Here is a 23,282-nt window from a genome sequence, read left to right as displayed (position 1 = left end):
GGTCTCCCACACGGGTGCAGGGTCCCAAGGCTTTGGGCTGTCCTCAACTGCTTTCCCAGGCCATAAGCAGGAATGCAATTTTTCCAAAATATTTATTCATTTGGCAAAATTACAGAGAGGGAGAGATCTTCCATCTGCTAGTCTACTCCGCACATTGCCGCAATCATCAAGCTGAAACCAGTTGACAGCAAGTTTATCCTGGTCTCCCATGTGGGTGGCAGTGGCCCAGTACTTGGACCATCTCCTGCTGCTTTCCCAGGTGCATTAGCTAGAAGCTGGATGGGAAATAGAGCAGGCCAGACTGAAACTAATGCTGGTATGGGATCTCTGGTGCTGGTAAGGTCTGCTAGTGTTGCAGATAACAGCTTAACTTGCTGTGTCATAGTGCTGGCCTTATGTGTGGCAATTTTGTATCCTGCCTTTCATGCAATGTTTTCTTATCAAAATTACTCATAAAGGTTTATGTTCCATGTGAGATATTAGTACCTTACTTCTTGAAATGTTTCATGGTCATTCATTGTAAAATTGTGTACCTCTCTGTCAGAACCACAGGACCTTCTGATTGCATTTAGGAGTTCCTGGATCATCTCAGTGATCCCAGGAATTGCTGTTTGGCAGCAGTCACTTATATCAGAATTTGCCTAATTCATTGCATCTTTCCTCCTGAAAATGTCTTCATTATTAGTTGTCTTTTAGTAAGGACTTGCTTGCTTATTTTTATTCACTGTTTTGAAAAGCAGTATGCCAGAAAGAGATATTGTCCATCGTCAGGTTTAGCTCGTAGGACTGAACCAGCCTGAAGCCGAGTCATGCGCTGCAGGTCTCCCGTATGGGTGACAGGTGCCCAAGTACTTTGGGCATTAGCTGCTTATCTCCCCATTTCATTAGGAGGAAGCTGGGTTAGAAGTAGAGCACTCTGTCATGAATGACAGCATTGTAAATGGTGTTAGTCTTCTGCATCCAGTGGTGGCCCATGACTTTTTTTTTAAGATTTGTTTATTTTTTTGTTTGAAAGACAGAACTATAGAGAGAAGGAGAAAAGGAGATATCTTCCAAGTACTGGTTCACTCCCCAAATGGCTGGGCCACATCAAGAGCAGAAGCTTCACCGAGTCTTCGACATGGGTAGCAGGGTCCCAGGTACTTGGGCCATCTTCCACTGTCTTCCCTGCGCACTTTAGCAGGGAGCCAGATTGGATTGGAGCAGGCGGGAGTTGAACTAGCACCCATATGGCATTGCAAGCGCAGCCTAACGTGCTTTAATGCCAGCCCTCATTATTTAGTTTTGATCATACATTATTATCAGTTGCATTACCCAGAGGCTTAATCAAGAGAATAAATGAGTGAGAAAAAAAAAAAAAAAAAAGGACAAATGAGGAGAAGAGATACACCGTCAAGGATGGACAGTTTGTGAGATTCAAATGGTGACTGCAGATTCCGAGGCAGTTGGGCCAATATTACTCTGTATTAATAAAATTGAAAATGTGATTGAAGTGGTTGATTTCTTAGGAAAACATTAATGCACATTATCAAAAGGTACTACATATGTAGAAAATATGATTAGATCAAAGAAAATCTAAGTAGGGATTTTTTTTGTTGAGCCTTCCAAATGTGGGGTCAGGCATCAGTGTCTCACCTTTTCTTAGATTCCTAGCATTGACAGCTTGTAGTTATTTCATTTGTCCATTTTTGCCTTCCTCTAATAGACGGAAAGCTCTTGAGGACGGGAACTTTGTGTCACTTTTGGTCTTGATATTCCCTATAAAGTTTGAACAAATATTTGTGAAATACAGTGGCAAATGATGACATTTGACCTGCAGACTGCGTGCGTGTCTATGTGTGTTACTTATTTTCGTTGGAAAGGCAGATTTACAGAGAGACAGATCTTCTGTCCACTGGTTTACCCCCAGATGGCCACAACAGCCAGAGCTGAGCTGATCTGAAGCCAGGAGCCAGGAGCTCCTTTTGGGTCTTCCATGCAGGTGTAGGTTCCCAAGGCATTGAGCCATTCTCCACTGCTTTCCCAAGCTGCAAGCACAGAGCTGAATGGGAAGTGGAACAGCGAGGACAAGAACTGGTACCCAAATGGGATGCTGGTGTTTAGGCTGAGGATTAGCCAATTGAGCCATTGTGGCAGTCCTTGCTTGTGTTTTGATGTTCTGAGGAGTGTCCCTCAGGAATCCTTGGATTCCTGTGCTGAGGGAGGGGTCCTTTGCAGTCCCAGAGACCGCAGGATGCTGCTGCACAGAAGAGGAGTAACAGTGGAGGACACATGTGTGTTAGAGTGAGGGCAGGTATGAAAGAGAGCACTGGCAGGGCTTCCTGGAGCTTTGCGGTTGGAATAATGCCTGCTTGCTTTTTATGTGTAGGGAGTGGTGCTACACTCTGGGCAGACTGTGCCTAAGTTTCATAAATATTTAATTGGCTTTTTCAGGAGAATAAAGGCAGCCCCGTTGATGACTGAAAATGACAAAGCATCCACCTAACAGACGAGGAATCAGCTTTGAAGTGGGAGCCCAGTTGGAAGCCCGGGACCGTTTAAAAAACTGGTATTTTTTAACATTTTTCTGTTTATTAAAGGTCTTCAGTAAAGGATTTTTGCCAGCACTGACATGAAGTGGTAGCCGAGGCTTGTCTGGTATTTTCCTGCTTTCTGACTCTTGGATGAGGGAGGGAGACTTGTCTAGAAGCGTGGGCATGTCCTCCTTTCGTCTTGGGTGCAGGGTCTCTCTGACAGAGTGTCCATTCTGTGACCCCTTGTTCATACTTGTTTCCCCTGTCCTTCTGAAGGAATTACGGGAGAAACAAATCAAGTGAGTCTGAGGAAGGGAAAGGGTTAATGGTGGCTGCTCTTGATCTTGGCTGCTGGTCTGAAGATGAGAGGAAAGATCAGGAATGAAAAGATGCAGATAAGAGTTAGGACTGGATGGCTCCTGTGTTGTGAGCAGCCCCTTTTGTTTTCTGAATGTGGTATTGTGCGGTTGAAATATCTCAGGCCCTTTCAGAAAGATGCATTCCACAAGCTGAAGGATTGCTGTCCCTCTCTGTCACTGCCTGTGACTTGCGACATTGGCTTCAACTATAGATGCCTTGGTAATATTGATCTCATGGAATTAGTCTTTGTATCAATCAAATGGAGTATGCGGGAAATGTCTTGGAAACTGTCAAGTGCTTTGTGGGGTTGAGGTCCTCCTAGAGTTTGGTCATCAATCAGGACTCCAGGTGAGAGAGGGGTTTTCAGAATTCCAACCTTTTGAATGTTTGTCAGGAAGAATTTAACCCTTTTGGAATTATATCGAGCAGGTAGATCAGTTTCTGGGGTATAGGAAGAGAAACGGGCAAATGATTCTCTGCTATTAGTATTGAGATACTTTGAAAACAGTTGCTTTAAGGCTGTGTTATTATCTCTTATATTTATTTCTTTCATTTCTTTTTTTTTAAAGATTTATTTATTTTTATTACAAAATCAGATATACAGAGAGGAGGAGAGAGAGAGAAGAAGATCTTCCATCCGATGATTCACTCCCCAAGTGACCGCAACGGCTGGTGCTGTGCCGATCCTGAGCCAGGAGCCAGAAACTTCCTCCAGGTCTCCCACGTGGGTGCAGGGTCCCAAAGCTTTGGGCCGTCCTCGACTGCCCTCCCAGGCCACAAGCAGGGAGCTGGATGAGAAGTGGAGCTGCTGGGATTAGAAACGGCACCCATATGGGATCCTGGCATGTGCAAGGCGAGGATTTTAGCCGCTTGGCTATGCCGCCGGGCCCTCTTTCTTTCGTTTCAATATTAAATGTTTTTAATTTTATTTCTATTTTTTTATTTTAAAATTTTGCTTTTTACAGCTGAGAAGGCTTTGCCCCTGCGGGTCACTGATTAGAGTGGGAAGGGTTGAGCAATAGAGGAAAGTGGATGAGATAATTGTTTCCAATTTTACTTTTTCTTTTTCCTGTGTCTGGGGGAAGAGGGGGGGAAGGAAAGGGCTGCACTCAGCATCCTGACTGCATCAGTACTTGGGGATGTGGGACAGCCACTTGGCATTATCCCAGGGTCCCCGAGGTGGAGCATGTTCCAAGTGTACTTAAGTGGTTTCAGTAGTTCTGAGATGCTGGTGATTTCATTGCTTCAAGGATGAGAAAATCCTTCCATAGTCCATTGACTCACATAGTCCACCTTAGAGTCTCCATTCGCCCCTTGCTCCATCTTTAGCAACTGAGGAGGCCCAGTTCTGACACATGCATACCGCGGTTAGACCACAGATCTGTGATTTTCCCCATGGTTAAGAGTTTTGAGTTTAGTGGTCCAGTTGGGGGTGGTCCCCAAAGAAACCTCATTTCGGGTGACCTCACACCTGACTCCTGTATGTGCAAGCCAATGTAGAATCCATCTCAGTTTGTCACCCACATCAGCCTACACTCACACTGTTGGTTGTAGCTGCTGGATCAGTTCTGTCCCCAGCTCCATCCCATATGCAAGCCAGTGGATGCTGTGATCTAGCCCAACCCTGCCTACCACACTCTCGACCTTCATGCACACTAGCAAGAACTGCAGCCTGGTTGGGGCCATCCTCAATAATCCCCACCAGGCCCGCCTCCAGCTTTGATTCTTGTGCATGCTGGTGTATGCAGCAGACTGGTCCAGTGTGTCCCGCATCCCATTCTGCTCTTGTATACATCAGTGGGTGCTGCATCCTAGCTCAGCCTGATTGACCTCACTATGCAGCCTACCCTTATGCTGTTGCGTGCTACTACCTGTCTAGGTAGGCCTGTCTCCAGCTCTGGTTTTCATACTTAACCGGTGGGAGCTGCAACCTAACAGAGGGGTGCCCACAGTTTCCCTACAAGGCCCACTTCCAACCCTGGATCTTGCATTTTCCAGGTAGTACTGCAATCTAGGCTGACTGGACTTTTCCCCAGTCTTTTTTTTTTTAAGATTTATTTATTTTATTACAAAGTCAGATATACAGAGAGGAGGAGAGACAGAGGAAGATCTTCTGTCCAATGATTCACTCCCCAAGTGATCGCAACAGCCGGTGCTGCGCCGATCCGATGCCGGGAACCAGGAACCTCTTCCGGGTCTCCCACGCGGGTGCAGGGTCCCAATGCATTAGGCCGTCCTCAACTGCTTTCCCAGGCCACAAGCAGAGAGCTGGATGGGAAGTGGAGCTGCCGGGATTAGAACCGGCGGCCATATGGGATCCCGGGGCGTTCAAGGTGAGGACTTTAGCCGCTAGGCCACGGCGCTGGGTCCCAGATTCTCTGCTGGCAGTGATCGGTGCCTGCCCACCCCTCCTGTTGTTTTCTTCTTCCTTTTTTTCAAGTTTTCCTCTTTGTCTTCTCTCCTTCTCTTTCTCTTTTCCTCCTCCTTGCCTCCCTCATTGCTTCCCAATGTCCCTTATCTCAGTGTGGTTTTTCCTCATGTCATCTCACAAAGCAGGCTGTGGAGTATTTGATAAGAATCTAGGGGCCGTTGCTATTGTACAGCAGATGAAGCTGCCACCTACAGTACTGGCATCCTATATGGCACTGATTTGAGGCCTGACAACTCCACTTCCAATCCAGCTCCCTGCTAATGCACCTGGAAAAGCAGCAGAGGATGGCCCATGTGCTTGGACTCCTGCACCCACATGGGAAACTAGGATGACGCTGTTTTTTTTTTTGTAAAGATTTATTTTTATTACAAAGTCAGATATACAGAAAGGAGGAGAGACAGAGAGGAAGATCTTCCATAGGATGATTCACTCCCCAAGTGAGCCGCAATGGTGCGTGCCGATCTGATGCCGGGAACCAGGAACCTCTTCTAGGTCTCCCACGCGGGTGCAGGGTCCCAATGCATTGGGCCGTCTCGACTGCTTTCCCAGGCCACAGGCAGGGAGCTGGATGGGAAATGGAGCTGCCGGGATTAGAACCGGCGGCCATATGGGATCCCGGGGCGTTCAAGGCGAGGACTTTAGCCACTAGGCCACGCTGCCGGGCCCTAGGATGAAGCTCTTGGCTTCATCCTGGCCCAGTCCTGACTATTGTGGTCATTTGGGAAGTGAACCAGCAGCTGAAAGATCAATTTCTGTTTCCATACCTCCCTTTGTGTAACTTTGCCTTTCAAGTAAATAAATGAATCTTTAAAGAAACTTTTATTTACTATTTTAAAATTTATTTCTTTTTTAAAAGATTTATTAATTTTTTTTATTGCAAAGTCAGATATACAGAGAAGGAGAGACAGAGAGGAAGATCTTCCGTCCAATGATTCACTCCCCAACTGACCCTAACAGCCAGAGCTGAGCCGATCCGAAGCCAGGAGCAAGGAGCTTCTTTTGGTTCTGTTATGTGGGTGCAGGGTTCCAAAGCTTTGAGCTGTCCTCAACTGCTTTCCCAGGCCACAAGCAGGTGGCTGGATGGGAAGCAGGGCTGCCGGGGCATGAACTGGTTCCCATCTGGTATCCCGGTGTGTGCAAGGTGATGACTTTACTGCACTAGGCCCTATTTAAAAGATTATTTTTAAAAAGTGTTTTTATTTGAAAGGCAGAGTTACAGAGAGACAAAGAGAGATAGAGATCTTTCATTCTCTGGTTCACTGCTCAAATGGCCGCAACAGCTGAAACTGGGTCCATCAGAAGCTAGGAGCTTCTCCTGGGTCTTCCATGTGGGTGCAGTGGCCTAAGGACCTGAGCCATCACCTGCTACTTTTCCAGGTCGTAAGCTGGGAGCTGGATTGGAAGTGAAGCTACTGGGATTTGAATGGACACCCATATAGGCCCATATGGGATACTGGTGTCAGACTCTTGTATTTCTTTTTCTTTGCGGTTATTTGTATTAAATGTATTTGTGTTTCTGGTTCTTACATGTTTTACCATTTTTTAGAAGGGATAGGGATTTTTTTTTTCTTACTTAATTTAGTTGAGTGTCAGGGAGACAGTGAGCTACTGTGTGCTGGTTTATGCCCTGTGTGCATAAAAAGGATGGGGCCAAACTTGGCCCAGGTAGGTCATGATTGGAGCCAGGAGCTGGGGATTCAGTCCAGGTCTTTCCTGTGGGTGGAAGGGATTTAATTACTTGAGGCACCACTCCTGCCTCCCGGGATCTGTTTTAGTGGGAGAGCTAGAATTGGGCTGGGGCTGGGAACGTAATGTAGCACTCCAGTGCATTGCAACTAATATCTCCATTGCCAGGTCAAAGGCCTACTTTCAGTCTTCTTTTTTTACTTTCATGTCTTTCTTTTCTGAGCTTTCCATGCACAGGTGTTGAATGTTTGTTGTGAGTTGGGAATTATTACGCTAAGATACGTGGAAGGAAGAAGAACCAAACAGATCCCTATAGGAAGTTTGGAAATGAGTGGGCTACTTGTCTTTGGCTACGAAAAGTTAATCATATGTTCTCATGCTTCTGTCTCACATTTACTGAGTGATTTGCTGTGTACTAGGTACAAATCTGGTAGCTTTGTCTGTTATACTTTATTTAATCTTCACAACACTATGACATGGATACTTCTGTTAATTCTTACCTTACATATGAGGCAGCAGGGGCATAGGACAGTTAAGGAAGTGACCAAAGTTAGATGGGTAGAAAGTGCTAGACACTCATGTGCCAGCCCCTCGCGTTGCTTTTCCTTCCTGTCCCTTTGTGTATCTACCCAGAAGGGAGTTGAAGCAGTGTACTTTATGAGCCAATTTAGGATATCCAACAGCATTGCTTCCTCCTGCTCTGTTTGCTAGAAATGAGGTCCCATCCAAGGGGACAATAATAGTAGACCCCGCCTCTTGAAGGAATGACAATTAAATTTACAGACATATCTTAAAGCCACTGCACCTGCTGTTTGAGAGCTGTTATGCAATGCAAGAGTAACTGCAGACACATACTAAGGTTCTTTTTTTTTTAAACTATTTATTTTTATTTGAAAGGTTTACGAAGAAAAGGAGAGAGAGGGAAAGATATGTCTGCTGTTTCATTCGCTAAGTGGCTGCAATTGCTGGAGCTGAGCCAGTCTGAAGCCAGGAGCCAGGAACTTCTTCAGGGTCTCACACACATGTGCAGAATCCCAAGGCTTTGGGCCATCCTTTACTGCTTTCCCAGGTCTCAAGCAGGGAGCTCTATGGAAAGTGGAGCAGCTGGGACATGAACCAGCATCCATATAGGATCCCGGTGCATGCAAGGCAAAGACTTTAGCCCCTGAGTCTTCGAGATGGACCCAGTTGGGTTTTTTCCTAGTTGATAATGACAGTGGTCATTTTGCATATCCATGTTATTTATTGTGTGCACACCAGCCGGGAAGTATTAATACAATCATTATTCTGGAAAAGCACAGTGAAACATTCCTGCTGGAGACCTCGGGACGTGCCAGTTCTGTGCTCCATCACACCAAGGGGTTTTTGCTCTTGGAAGCGTTCCCATAGGTCATTGCACTGCACGGTGTTCTTGCCTGATTCTGCAGTTTCTGTTCACTCCTGCTTGGTCCTGTCACATCCTCCAGGACTGTTCCCCCGAACCACTTCATGCTGCATCTTGCAGCACTGGTGTCCGGGACTCCTGTTCCTTTGAGTGGCCTTGGGAGGGTGTCCAAGCCCTCCTCTGACTTCTCCTTTCTGCCATGTCCTACCCTGACAAGTCGTCTTTGTGCATACTTGGCACAGCTGACTGAAGTTGTTTGTACCTGTGGAAACATGTTTATTTCTCATGAAAAGACGGTAGTAGGTGAGGCAGAAATAAACAAATAGAGAAACCAATGAAATGAGTGCAGATCGATGTAAATTCTGTGATGGAAATGAGCAGGACACTGACACTGACTGGCCGGAGATGGGGTCGGCTTGAAACGACATAATCAGGGACCAGGCAGCCTGAAGGTGAGGATGTCGACTGGAAATCATGGGTGCAGGGAGCTGTTGCAGTTAAAGGAAACATAACTAGGTGCGGGAAATTGGTGGTATTTTTGATCAATAGAAAGGTCTGGCTGACCGTCTAGTAACAGGGTGTCTCTCTCTCTGTGCTGCCTCAGTCTCAGATATTGGTTTTGTGTTTGGTTCAGTCGCAGGTTTGGTTCTGTGTTTCTAAACCCTAGCATAGCTTTCTGGCCTAGGGTGAGTATGCAGAAAATGTTTAATTTTGGTTTGATGATTTTTCTGCTTTTTATTCTCCTTTTGCCTTTTCATTTGACATTAGCTACTCTGATCTAGTTTAGATCAGTAAAAACACTAAAAATGCTTTTTGGACTTTGAAAGAAAGTGTTTTAGTGACTAATGTTATTTTGTCTTGGTGATCATTATGTGCATTAATATCTGCTCCAAGTTAACAATTTTTTCACTAAGATTTATTATTATTTATTTTTAAAAGTATTTTATTTATTTTTATTGTAAAGCCAATAAAAAGTCAGATATACAGAGAGGAAGAGAGACAGAAAGGAAGATCTTCCATCTGCTGATTCACTCTCCAAGTGGCCACAATGGCTGGAGATGAGCCTATCTGAAGCCAGGAACAAGGTGCCTTTTCTGGTCTGCCACGCCGGTGCAGGGTCCCAAGGCTCTGGGCCATTCTCTACTGGCTTTCCCCAGGCCACAAGGAGAGAGCTGGATGGGAAGCGGGGATGCCAGGATCCTGGCGTGTGCAAAGCCAGGGCTTTAGCCACCAGCCTGCTGCACCAGGCCCTATTATTTTGAAAGGCAGAGTAACAGAGGAGACATACAAAGAGCGAGGTTTTCCACTGGGCTCGCTTCCCATGTGGCTGCACAGTCCCATGTAAGGCCATTTTCTGCTGCTTTCCCAGGCACATTAGCTGGGAGTGGGATCGGAGTGGAACAGCCAGGACTTGAATGGGTTCCCATATGGCCCCACAAGCAGCAACATAACTTTATGTACTACAACAGTTTGTTTTGTTTGTTTTGTTTATTTCTTTTAGATTTAAAAAAAGTTATTATTAATTTTTATTGCAAAGTCAGATATATAGAGAGGAGGAGAGACAAAGAGGAAGATCTTCTATTTGATGATTTACTCCCCAAATGACCACAATGGCTGGAGCTGCATGAGGATCTTCTTCTGGGTGCAGGGTCCCAAGGCTTTGGGCCGTCCTCGACTGCTTTCCCAGGCCACAAGCAGGGAGCTGGATGGGAAGTGGAGCTGCTGGGATTAGAACCGGTGCCCATATGGGATCCTGACACTTTGAGAACCGGTACCCATATGGGATCCTGACACTTTGAGAACCGGTGCTTATATGGAATCCTGACACTTTGAAGGCGAGGACTGTAGCTGCTGGGATACCGCGCCTCTCCCAGTTTGATATTTAATGTCTGCTCAAATGTGTTTCCAGATTCCACCTTACAATGATCAGTATCAAGTCCTGCCTTTGTTTTCTTTTTATTATTATTATTATTAATCACATTGTATTATATGACACAGTTTCATAGGTTCTGGGATTCCCCTAACCCCTCCCTCTACCCTGCTCCCATGGTGGATTCCTCTACCTTGTTGCAGTATTACAGATCAAATTCAGTTAAGATTCTTTCATTGCAAGCATAAACCAAGCTTCCAGCAGATCATGTCCCCTTGTCACTCATGTGGATACTGGCGTTTACTGGTATAGCCTCGGTTCTTATGGCTTTTGGGAGACAGCCAGGCAATGGAAGATTACTCTCTTTTTCACACTCTGCCTTTCAAGTAAAAAATAAAGCTTAAGAAATATTTTCACTAGCTTCTGATTGGGTGGATGAATGAGGGGCAAGAGGTGTTTGATCAAGATATCGTCTCTTTCTCCCCTTTTTACAGAGAAGATTATGTTTTGGGAATTCTTTTCATGTCTCCTCCAGTTTTATCACTATTCAGCAGATCATGTGGTTAGCCAGTCTGCTGTCAAGAAATCTTGTATTTATAGCAGCCGTCATTGGATTGGAGTAGGAAGATTAGTTTCAGGACAGTCTATTCCTTCTGTTCATATGTTTGAGCAGTGAATATATGCATAGTGTCATACTAGGACTTTTGAAAAGTGTACTTTGTCGGTCTTGTGTGAGCAGTGTTGGCCTGAGGTGCTGATAGTGGAGGATCCTGATAGTGATAGAGGAGGTTCTGATAGTGGAATGAGCTATCATGGTTTGTGAATCCTGGAAGTGAACACTTGGCATGACCCAGTTCCTTTGGGAACAGGAGAGCAGGATTCACTTGGTGAGCGCTGGTTGAGTGCCTGGTGTGTGCAAGGTGTTGTGATGGGTTAAGGCCAGGCTAACTGCTGTAAGAGTGTGGGGCTAATGTAGGATTGAAGAGGACCCTTGTACAGATAAAGAAGGCAAGTCTATTCCTTTAGGAAGGATAACACTATACTAGGTGCTAAATACAAGAATGAAAAGGGGAGTTAAGTATGACTGGCCTAAGCTATTGATTGGAAACATCTGTCCCTGATAATCTCTGCCGCACCCAGAAGTCCTCTGTGGGTGTACTTCACTGTGAATTATAGTAAGCCAGTGATGTCTTTCAATTGTGTACTTTTGTCAACTCATTTATGTGATTTTAATAAAATAGTGAAACTTGCTGATTACGCCAGAGGTCTGTTAGTGATTTGTATATTGCATGGCATTTCTTTCTTTCTTTTTTTTTTTTTTTCTATTTGAGTTTGATCGTGGCAATTGACAGTCCTAATAATTGCTCAGCTAATTTGGAACTGGTAATCGTGCTGTATGAAAGGAAAAATATGGTGTTTATGTTCAGTAGATGTTTGAAAAAAAAAAAAGAATGAAAGGAAATTGTGCAAATCCAAGTTGTAGGGAGAGAGTATAGAACCTAAACTTTCTCAGTCCAGAGCTAGTGATCTGATAGGTTATATTTTAAAGACTATTGCATAAAACATAGGTTTTTAAAAATCTTTTTATTTATTTTTAGAATGAGCAAAACATTTGTGTGGTTGAAAATTTGAAGGTATTAAAAGTGATGCTGTAAAAATCTCGTTACTTTGAGCTTCATCCACCCCCCCAGTGTTCTTGTATCATTAAGCTTTGAATGCTGGAAATGGAAACCAGTGTGGATATTTTAACTACAAAAAGACTTAGCATGGAGACAGTTTCTGGAAGGACTCAAGGTGTAGAACTCAGGGTGACTGTGCCTTAGCATTAGCAGGTGGAGCCGGATGGAGCTCTGACATCACTTATACTGTAGTTGTGGCACTCAAGGAGTTGTGACTCTTGTTTGTTGTAGACCAGCAGCATCAGTATCTCCTGGGAGCTTTTTAGGCCTTGGCTTGGCCTAGTCAGTCAGAATCTGTTGAGAGTTCGAGAAGTCCTGACCAGTGTGGGTCTAGCCACTAACCATGTTGTTGGTTTCCTTAATTCAGTCTGGAAAGAGGGTGGAATGGAGGTTGAGGGATCCATGTATTGAATTGACAAATAACCTTTCCACAGGTACCCATTTTTAGTTTCTTGCATATCCTTCCAGACCCTTCATGAGTATATACTGGAATTTGTAAATGCCTATTGTTTTTCCATCTTGTTTTAAAAGTCAGTATTGTTTTAGCATACACAGTGTTGTGCGTAATTTAATAGTACACTGTGGGAGAACATTCCCTATTATGACATACAGGATAATTTTTATAAAAAGATTTATTTGAAAAGTAAAATTATAGAGACAGGCAGACAGAGAGGTCTTCCATCTGCTGCTTCACTTCACAGAAAGCTGTAATGGCTAGACCTGGGCCGTGCTGAAGTCAGGAGCCAGGAACTTCTTCCAGGTCTCCTACGGTAGGTCCCAGGCAATTTGACTGTCTTCTAATGCTTTCCCAGGAGGATTAGCAGGGAGCTGGATCAGAAGTGGAACAGCCAGGACATGAACGAACACCCATTTTGTGTGCCGGCACTGTGGGAAGTAGCTTGATATGTTGTGCCACACCACCAGCCCCTCTTCTTGGTTTTTGTAGCAGCTATGAGGTAGTCCATTATAATATGATTACAGGGTGCTTGAGATTGAGATTGTGACACAATCTGAGTCATAGGGTCGTTCTAATTTACTGAATGTTCTTGACTTTTGAAATTTAAAGGTAGGAAGAGAGAGAGAGAGAGAGAGAGAGAGATAAGTGCACATTAGCATTCATTTCTGTTCCCTCAATGCTGGCCATAGCTGAGATGGCGCCAGGCCAATGCTGGCAGCCAGAACTCAATCCACGTCTCCCAGCTGGAAGGCAAGGACCCGACTACTTGCAGTTCGTGCCTTTCACATGCTCACATCTTTTGTATATATCATCGCATGTGTGCTGTACCGCGGTCATGTATGCTTCCTGTGCTTTACTTGAGGATATAGACTCTGAAAGGTTAATTTGTTTTTAAATTATTTGTTTATTTTAGAGAACGGGTGGTGGGGGAGAGAACTCTTCATCCACTGGCTCAGTCCCAAAATGCTTATAATAGCTGTGATAGGCGGGTCCAAAGCTGGGCACCAGGAAGTCAACTTGAGTATTTCATGAGGGTGGCTGGAAACAAACCTTGGTGTCATCATCGCTGCTGCTCCAGAGATGATGCATGCGTAGGAAGCAGGAGTCAGGAGTCAGAGCCAGTTCTTGACTCTCGTCATTCGTATATGGAATGCAGGCATACCATCTGTTATCTTAACTCTTAGAGCGAACACTCACCCTCTGAAAGATTAGTGGAATAGTTTATAAAGTAAGAAATGCCCAAGTTGGCATTTCAACTGTATGTCTGTTATCCTTTCTGCTTTGTTAGTAGATCTGGTTACATAGTTTCTAAGTGGTAGGCCTGTGATACTTGGCTGGATCTGCTCTGTTGCGAAGAGATGTGCAAGCATACCATTCTGGATATTTCTGGGTGGTGTTAAAGGGATTTTGAATTTTGTTTTCTGACTCAGGTACCCAGCTCACATAGAAGACATTGACTACGAAGAAGGAAAAGTGCTCATCCATTTCAAGCGTTGGAATCATCGTTATGATGAGTGGTTCTGCTGGGACAGTCCCTATTTACGTCCGTTAGAGAAAATACAGCTGAGGAAGGAGGGCTTACATGAAGAGGATGGATCTTCTGTGAGTTAACAAATCTGGGCTGTTCTACATTGAGTGGGGCCAGCCGTTAGACAGCTGGCATTCAGCTTTTGGTGTTGGATGTGGAGACAGGTGCCTCTTGGAGCCCAACTTTGTTCAGCCCACAGTTGTGACCCTGAAATCTTGGTGGACCTGGGCTCTTGGCGAGACCCAATTCTTCTCTGTCTGAATGATGAGATTGATATTATAGCTCATAAACTAAACTAATTTGGTTAAGACTGCTTAACAATGAACCACAACCTTATTAATCTCTTAAGAAATTGGTATGTAAAAACAAACAGGGCCCGGCACGATAGCATAGTGGTTAAAGTCTTTGCCTTGCATGCCTGGGATCTTATATGGGTGCCGGTTCTAATCTCAGTGGCCCTGCTTCCCATCCAGCTCCCCGCTTGTGGCCTGGGAAAGCAGTTGAGGACGGTCCAAAGCCTTGGGACCCTGCACCCACGTGGGAGACCCGGAAGAGCTCCTGGCTTTTGGCTTTGGATTGGCTCAACTCCAGCCGTTGTGGTCACTTGGGGAGTGAGCCATCGAATGGAAGATCTTCCTCTCTGTCTCTTCTTCTCTCTGTCTCTCTGCCTTTCCAATAAAAATAAATAAATCTTAAAAACAAACAAAACACAAAAAACAATTAAAAAAAAAGAAAAAAGAAAAAGAAATTGCTGTTCCTAGTTTCCAGCACACTGCCTAACCCCTAGTAGGTCTTTAAAAAATAATTGTTGATTAAGTAATTGAATGCTTGAGTTTAGACCCATTGTGTCTAGTATTATAGGAATTGTAAAGGGCTAGACCATTTACTAAGTAATCATTCCATGTGAAACACTATATTGGTTTCATATACAAAATCTTGTGTTTTCTTTTTTTAAAGATTTATTTATTTATTTATTTATTTAGAAAATCAGGGTTTTGTGCATATATATATATGTATTTTTTTAAGAGATCTTTCTTCTGTTGGTTCACCCCCCAGACGACTGCAATGGCCAATGCTAGAGTAGGGCAAAACCAGGAACCAGGAACTTCATCCATGAGCGTGGTGGGGGCTTAAACTTTTCCCAAGCTATTCGTAGGGAGGTAGTCAGAAGTGGAGCAGCCAGGACAGCACCTGGCACCACCATGGGATGCTGGAATTGCAGTTGGTGGCTGTATCCACTTTGCCACAGCGTTGACTGACCCTGTCATATACAAAGTCTTCTGTATCATTGAAGAAATAGTTGAACAGATTCCTGCTCTCTAAATTTCTTCACTGTGCCTTGAGCTTTTACTGAAATCTAAATGATGTAAGTTTGCTGAAAGGATTTTTGTTTTTACTTGAAGGGCCAAGTCATCTCTTACAGAAGGGCCAAGTCAGCTCTTCTGTTCACTGGTTCACTCTCCAGCCTAAAGCTCCACCTGAGCCTCCTTTGAGGGCATCAGGGACCATCACCAGCTGCTTCCCAGGGCGCTCAGTAGCAGGGAGCTGGCATCGGGAGCAGAGCAGGGAGTTGCACCCAGTCACCCGACAGGGGATGTGGGCGGCTGAAGTGGTGTCTTCACCGCTGTGCCAAATGCCTCTCCCTGGTTTTAGCCTTTTAGAAACAAGCATTGAGACCTCTGGTATTCTTACTGGTTTTAGTTTTGACTCAGCCTTGGGTTTTAACCTTGACTGGGGAGCTTGAAATCTTGCTGAACATTCGCATTTCAGCGCTGCCACCCAAAAAGGACACCTGGAGGGCTCCTGGCTTTGGCCATTGCAGCCATTTGAGGAGTAAACAATCAAATGGAAGATCTCTCTCTCTCTCTCATCTACACATCCCCACCATGTGTCTTTTTCATATTCTCTGTAACTCTACTTTTCAAATAAGGAGCTAAATTTAAAAAAGTGAATGAGAGTCTCCCTTGGCACAAGATCTTAAAATTGTGGGTGTTGTAAATGCTGCTTCCCAGGAGATGAGCCGGCCTCATCCCCACCAGCTTCTCTACCGCTCTGTCCTTTGGTGGTGCTGGTTTCTGGGCTTGCTTTCACTGTGCATCCTGTGTAGGGTTGGGTTATCCCCAGGGCTGTGCTGTGTCAGAGTTCTCCAGCTTGGTGAGGCCTTGTGTCCCAGCCCATTGTTCTGGTCCTGTGTGAGACAGCAGAAACATCTTCCTCCCTTTCAGCATCTTCCTCCCTTTCTTCCCATCCTAACCTCTTGGGTGAATTCTGTTACAGTGTATGTTCTGTAAAATCCATTTTCTAACAGAATTTTTTTTTTTTTTTTTAAGGAATTTCAAATAAACGAGCAAGTTCTTGCTTGCTGGTCTGACTGCCGTTTTTACCCAGCCAAAGTCACTGCTGTTAACAAGGATGGTAAGGCATTTGGGTTGTACTTATTTTTACTTTGAACTTAGTGGAGATATTAGAGTTTGATAGTGTATTTTCAGTATTTGTTCCTAGGTATCTTCAAGCTAATCACCATGTCAGGCATGAGGAAGAGATTAGAAACAAAAAGAAAAGCTGGAACAAAGGGTGTACTTGACTCTTGGCCCTGAGTTTCTTTCATTGTTTTCTAAAACAGTGATAGCTTGGCTAGCATTCTGGGATATTTGCAGGTTTTTGCTGTCTAGGAGAGCATTGTGTAACCGATTACATAAAACCCCTAATGTTCTTTTTACATGTTCATGTTTTAGATGAATTAGGATCAGTTCAAAATGTGCTTTGTGGATGTGGAGAGGCTGAGAGTGGTTCATCACATCCAGGCTGCTGGGGGTTTAAAGTACTCAGTTGGTTACCTTTGCTGGTTTACAAGTCGTGAGAAGACAGGACAGGGACCTTGACCCACAGAAGCTCATTTTGCTAGCATGAAGGCTGGAGCAAGGTTCTGAGGATGATATGTATTGTCAGGATCTTGGTGATCACAAAATAGACTCTGGTTTCAGGGAAACCTATTTAGCACGTGTCTCTTAGGAAGTTTGCGGTGGTTCACCATCTTGGATGTGAGGGCTTAGGGTTGTCTGGCTTCTTGGTGCTGCCATTAGGGGTGGTGACAGACTGTATTGGGTTTGTAGGTATTATTTAGGTATGTATTTGGTGCCCTACTAAATGTTAAGCTGACTAAATTTTGTCTGATAGTGGTTGAAACTGTCAAGAAATAACTTGAAAAGCAGAGATGTATCCTCTGAGTTGCCTAAGCAGTTTTTTTTAATTGGATTTTTTTTATTTTATTAATTTCATTGCATTATGTGACACATTTTTTTATGCACTGGGAGGGATTCCCCCCGCCCCTCCCACCTAAGCAGTTTTTGATCCTTGGTTTCATGGCTGAGTCTTTTTGGATGATCCCCTGTTTCCCTAAGCTACTTTTGTGAGCTTATATTCAAAACCAAATAATTTACTAGTTTTCTTATTTACCATGTTAAGCTAGAAAACTTATTTTATGGGTAGGCTTTCATATTTGCTTATTTGTGTGTGTGAGAGAGAGAGAGACGGTGCTTCCTTTATTGTTTCACTCCTCAAATGGCTGCCATAGTTCCAGGGCATTGGATCTTAATCCCAGCCTTCCACCTGGGTGACAGGAAGCCATGTGCTTGAGCCATACTGCTGCCTAGGACTCCGACCCAGACGCACTGACATGGGACGTGGGGATCTTCTCAAATGGGCATCCCAGCTTACCTATGAGTAAATTGTTTCAGTCCTTAAACCTAGTGTGCTTTTTCTGATTCTTGTTTCAAGATTAAGTTTCTTACTGGCTTTTGAAATTATATAGGATGAAGTCCAAGTGTTATTCTTAACATATAAATCTTTCCTATTCAGTTCTTTGGATGCTTTATGGTGAGCAAGTCCTGTTTTTCCTCTTGGTAGCCAGTAGGGGTGTGATTTTCCTTTAGTCAGGTGAAAGTCCTTGGTTGTAATACAGGTAACTGCAGGTGGAGGATGCAGCAGAGAGAGGAGGTTTGTTCGAGGGATGGTCTTCCATCCCATGGGGGTGTAGGTGGTACTGAATAGAAGAATGACTGAGGAGGCGTTGAGGAAGAGGGGCTTAGGAGCTGGGGGAGCGGTCACCTTGGTGGAGGCAGTAAAGGCTTGAAAGCTGCTTGTTTGCACCTTTCCATCTGCAGGGGTCAGAGCCTGGCATTATGAATTAAAAAAAGAAGAGTTTGTTCAAGATAGAAGAAAGTCGATATAAAATGTAAAATAGAGCTGTGTGCTGCAGGCAGGGTGGTGCTGGTGGGGCAGCGGGTGGATATACCTGTATACAGTTTTGTGTGGGGGATAATTCTGAAACAGATGCTCATTTAAGGACTAAAAGTCACTGGTGATCAATTAAATTTTTTTAATTTCAATTTTCTAAATTTTTCTTGGAAAGGCAGATTTACAGACAGAAGGAGAGACAGAAAGGAAGATCTTCCATCTGATGGTTCACTCCCCAAGCGCTGCAACGGCTGGAGCTGAGCCAATCCAAAGCCAGGAGCCAGGAGCTCTTCTGGGTCTCCCACATAGGTGCAGGGTCCCAAGGCTTTAGGCCATCCTCCACTGCTTTCGCAGGCCAGAAGCAGGGAGCTGGATGGGAAGCAGGGCTGCCAGGATTAGAATTGGTACTCATACGGGATCCCAGTGCATGCAAGAGGAAGACTTTAGCCACTAGGCTACTGCGCCAGGCCCTACTGAGGAGTCTTAATAGGAGTTAGGCCAAACTAAGCAATACCTTAAAGAATTTCTGAAGAGATGTAGTACTTCGGAAATAGGGAAATAGCCTTTTTATCTGATATGGTTGTTTGACAGTGGAAGTTTATTTTTTATATACAATTTTCAAAAAAGATTTATTCATTTTTTTATTGGAAAGTCAGATTTATAGAAAGAAGAGAGGCAGAAAGAAAGATCCTCCATCCACTGCTTCATTCTCCAGTTGGCCTCAACTGCTGGAACTATGCCAATCCAAAGCCAGGAGCTAGCAGCCTCTTTGAGTCTCCCACATGGGTTCAGGGACCGCCATGCGGGTACAGTCCCACGGTCTTGGGCAGTTCTCTGCTGCTTTCTCAGGCCACAAGTGGAGAGCTGGATGAGAAGTGGAGCAGGCAGTACACAAACCAGTGCCCATATGGGATCCTGGTGTGTGCAAGGCGAGAACCCCAACCACTAGGCCACCGCACCAGGCCCATTTCTTTTGTTATTTTAAAAGAGATTTATTTACTTGAAAGGCAGAGTTAGAGAGGGAGAAACAATTGATCTTCCATCTAGTTTACTCTTCATATGGCCACAAGGAGAGAGAGAGACAGAGAGCGAGCAAGAGCATTGATTTTCCATCTGCTGCTTCACTCCTCAAACAGCTACATTGGCTGGGGCAGGCCACGCTGAAGCCAAAAGCCTGAAACTCTATTCAGATCTCCTCCGTGGGTGTAAGCACCCAGTTGGGAGCCACTCACTGCCTTCTGAGGTGCAGTGAGTTCAATTGGGAATGAAGCAGCCGGCACGTGACCTGGTGCTCATATGGGATTGCTGGTGGTTTAACCTGCTACATCATTTAGTGTGAAGATAGTGGGAGTTGCTAGCTAGCCTTCTTAATTCTCCTGCTGTATTGGAATAAAAACTCAGGATTCTGCCTTTGGGAAATCTTTGGAAGCTGTGTCTGATATAACGTGATGCGACATGTACTGTCTGCTGGGGCTGCTGTGCTCCCCATTTTTCATGCAGCTTGGCCAGGCCAGCTTCCATTAGGGACCTATGCACTGGTGATGTTGCACTCGGCTCTGTAAGGCATTCTTTCTGGGGAGACTGCAAGTATTTTAACGTTTATGACAGAACAAGACCCTGTTCCTTGCTGTTGATGCCTGGTTATGTTTTTTTAATTATTATTTTATTTTGATAATCTTTACATAGATGATTAGGGCACAAAGGATCAAGGGGTACAGGAAAGTGGGTAAGACCATTGTTTCCACTTTATTATTATTATTATTTTGTATCTGGGGTAAGTGGGCAGATAAAGGGAGAAGCCCCATCCAGCTTCCCACCCATCCCAGGGTCCTCGATATGGGGTATGATGCATGGTTCTTTAGTGAGCAAGCAGGTGCACTGAGTCCCACTTACTGAAAATGGGTGCATTTTTTGTGTTGCATATGCTCTGCTTCAGCAGTTCAGTCCATGGGCCAGTGCCTACCGTCCATGCTTATAACATGTAATGTTATGGAAATGGCTTATTTCTAGACTCTGTAGCTGAGTGAGTTCCTAGTTTTTGTTTTCTGCAAGCTGTTACTGATCCTGCATTGGAAATGCCGAGGTTGAATGGTTTTGCATAGAGATGAAAGGAGTATTTCAGGCGCACACATACAGATGTTGGCTTGGCTCTTCTGTGGTTGGAGAGGGATTGGTGCTTCCCTTTTAGAGTGATTTGGTGGCTGATAATAACCGCTTATTGATCCCTTCCTCTGCAACAAGCCCTATGCTGGGTAACTTCCATGTCTTACCTCATTTTGACTTTGTACAAATATGGAAAGATTGTTGTCATCAACCCCATTCTAACACACGAGGAACTAAACTCATAGAAGAAACTGCTTAAGGTTACAAGGCATGGAAGCAGTTGAGCTGAGATTGGAATGAGCCTGCTGGGGTTCCAAGTGTTCCTCATGTGCAGTTCCCTCAGTGCTCAGCTGGTCCCCATTCCTCCCCACCCTCTGCCATGAGCAGGGTTTTCATAACAGGGTAAGATTATCAAGTAGGTTCAGGCATGCACGTGCTGCTGGGTTATGGTTGGGTGGTCTGTGGAGCCCAATTTTGTCTCGGAATCCCTAATTTGGAGTCCAGCTCTGATCCAGTCGCTGCTGCTAGAGTCAGGGCAGTTGATGACCCTTGCTGTGGACTCACTTGAGTAGTTGGAAAAGGAAGAGGGAATAGATGAATGTATTTTGAAATTATAGGAAGAACCTATGTTCAGTCGGCATTCTGGCAATCTCTGGCAGCTGGAGAACCAGAGTTGATTCTAGTGTAGTTGAACTTTAGTTTTTTTTTTTTTTTTTTATGATTTATTTCAAAGGTTCCAATTTGTTTTTTTTACACTCCTATTACTGGTTGCTATCAAATTGTCTGAAATGCTGAATTCTCAACCCTCACAAGAGGGGCAGATGTTTTGTTTCATCTGGCTGATTTAGGGGAGCCTGAGACAGGTAACCCTTGTATCAAGTTAGAACAGAGACAGCAGGGTGTGCTTGTTTCAAGTTCTGTCATTTCTGGCATAGGAGAGCTCTCTTATCCATTCTGAGGATTCCATGAGGTGTTCCTTTGTAAATTTGTGAGGCCCTTAAGGTATATTTGGGACCTATCTCTAGAATGGGCCTACGCCATAGTTGTTGGTCATTTCAGAGTAGCTGGTAGCCAGTTTAGCTCTGGATCTGTGGTTTGCTTAGGCAGTGGGCAGCGGGAATGGTGGGAGGAGAATGATCAGAGTTCTATAGGTGAGCCCAGGTTCTAATCTTTGGCTATCAGACTATGGGGCTTGAGATCCTTGCATCCACAGCCACCTTTTGGAACCTGCTATCAGAAATGGGCCTCAAAATTAATATCAAAGAGCTGAAAAGGTTGGACTCAATGGGTAGCATTACATGATGTTATCGATTTAGATACTGGAAATGTTCATAAAAATGAGTTTTTGTTTTGCTGTAACAAACTTTCTTTGACAATAAATAGTTGAAATGGTGGATTTGTGTGGCCTGGTAACCCATCTTGTATTGAACATTTCATCAAAGCTGGATTCTTTTTTATTTATTTATTTATTTATTTATTTATTTATTTATTTAAAGATTTATTTATTTTATTACAAAGTCAGATATACAGAGAGGAGGAGAGACAGAGAGGAAGATCTTCCGTCCGATGATTCACTCCCCAAGTGAGCCGCAACGGGCCGGTGCGCGCCGATCCGAAGCCGGGAACCAGGAACCTCTTCCAGGTCTCCCACGCGGGTGCAGGGTCCTAATGCATTGGGCCATCCTCAACTGCTTTCCCAGGCCACAAGCAGAGAGCTGGATGGGAAGTGGAGCTGCCGGGATTAGAACCGGCGGCAATATGGGATCCCGGGGCATTCAAGGCGAGGACTTTAGCCGCTAGGCCACGGTGCCGGGCCCCAAAGCTGGATTCTGGAAGCTCCTATCCCTTATTTAATCCCCACACTGGCCAGAGCTGCATGCATTAGGGGTGCCTGTGAATCATCTTTTTAGAATTTATAATACTGCTTTTTCTTTACTCATTTGCTTGCCAAGACCCTCTTGATATAGGCAGGGAAAAACAGGAACCCAGAGCTTGAATGTTCAGTACTCACAAATCATCACTGAACTGCTTCATGTCGAGATTTATTTGTCTTGGTGTCCTTGGGCTTCCTTCATCACAGGCTTCCACTTAATTTCTGGGATTGTACCTGACCAAGCCTAGCCTGAGTATATATACCCTTATTTTTGGTTTGCTCACCAGTTTCATTCCATATTGGTGACACCTGTGGTAATAGTGTTTGGTAATTGCCAGGAGTAAAAGGTCTGTAGATAATGGCTGATCGTTTTCTGCAGTGGTGCTTATCAGTCACCTGGTGGACTTGTTACAGCCTCTCTGAACCTGTTCGCAGAGCTTGTGATTCAGTTTATCTGAGGTGGGGCTAGTAACTTGGATTTTTGGCAAGTTCTCGGATGTTCTAATACTGTTGGTCCAGGGACCATATTTACCTAAAGGTAGATCAGATGGGAAGTTCTGCAGTTAAGATGCCAAGTGAATGAAACTCAGAGCTAGAGAAAATCACCAGTAGCTGACAAAGGAGGAAACTTAGAGTGCTGTGGGTTCTTTGAGCTGGGCACTTAAGGATCCTCGAGTGTCACGTTTCAGGTAGGTAACACTGATGAATGTGGAGATGGAAATGGCGCTGGCAATTTCAGTGAGTAGTTAAGTCATTGATCACTTTGAGTTAGGTAGTATTGGATGCTGACAATGAGAAAGTTGGGGAAAATAATTGGGTCCAGATTGCACTGGACTTTGAGTAATAGAGAGGCCGATTTTTGGACTTGATTTGGTAGTGGTGCCTGGACATTGACAAGGCCCTGTTGAAGTCAGGAGGAGAAGTGGGATGGGGAGGCAGTGTGCAAGAAGGAAGGAACCAGGCCATTTTAACACTCGGCCTCATTGTTTGTTTGTTTGTTTGTTTTCCTTGGATTGTAAAGGAGATAGTGAATTGGTCCTGAAAAAAACATGTTTACCACTGATTAACCATTTTTATGTGATTCAGAGGTAATTTTAAATACTAGAGATTTTTAAATCTTGATTTTGTCAAGATGCAAAGTTTCGAAAGTATTGGTTTGGAT

General features: G+C 44.4%; 1 protein-coding gene across 1 annotated transcript in view; it reads left to right on the top strand.

Moving 5' to 3' along the window:
• The window catches only part of PHF20 (PHD finger protein 20), an 89,220-nt gene that overhangs the window by 21,574 nt on the left and 44,364 nt on the right, over positions 1-23,282 (top strand). Inside the window, exons 2-4 of the mRNA XM_058679765.1 lie at positions 2,434-2,548; positions 13,811-13,982; positions 16,239-16,323. Coding sequence (XP_058535748.1) covers positions 2,466-2,548; positions 13,811-13,982; positions 16,239-16,323 — 340 coding nt within the window. The 5' untranslated portion in view covers positions 2,434-2,465. The remainder of the gene's footprint in view (positions 1-2,433; positions 2,549-13,810; positions 13,983-16,238; positions 16,324-23,282) is intronic.

The sequence above is a fragment of the Ochotona princeps genome, chromosome 22 (genome assembly GCF_030435755.1).
Source record: "Ochotona princeps isolate mOchPri1 chromosome 22, mOchPri1.hap1, whole genome shotgun sequence".
NCBI classification, from domain to species: Eukaryota; Metazoa; Chordata; class Mammalia; order Lagomorpha; family Ochotonidae; genus Ochotona; species Ochotona princeps.
This window is presented reverse-complemented; position numbering and strand designations above follow the sequence as displayed.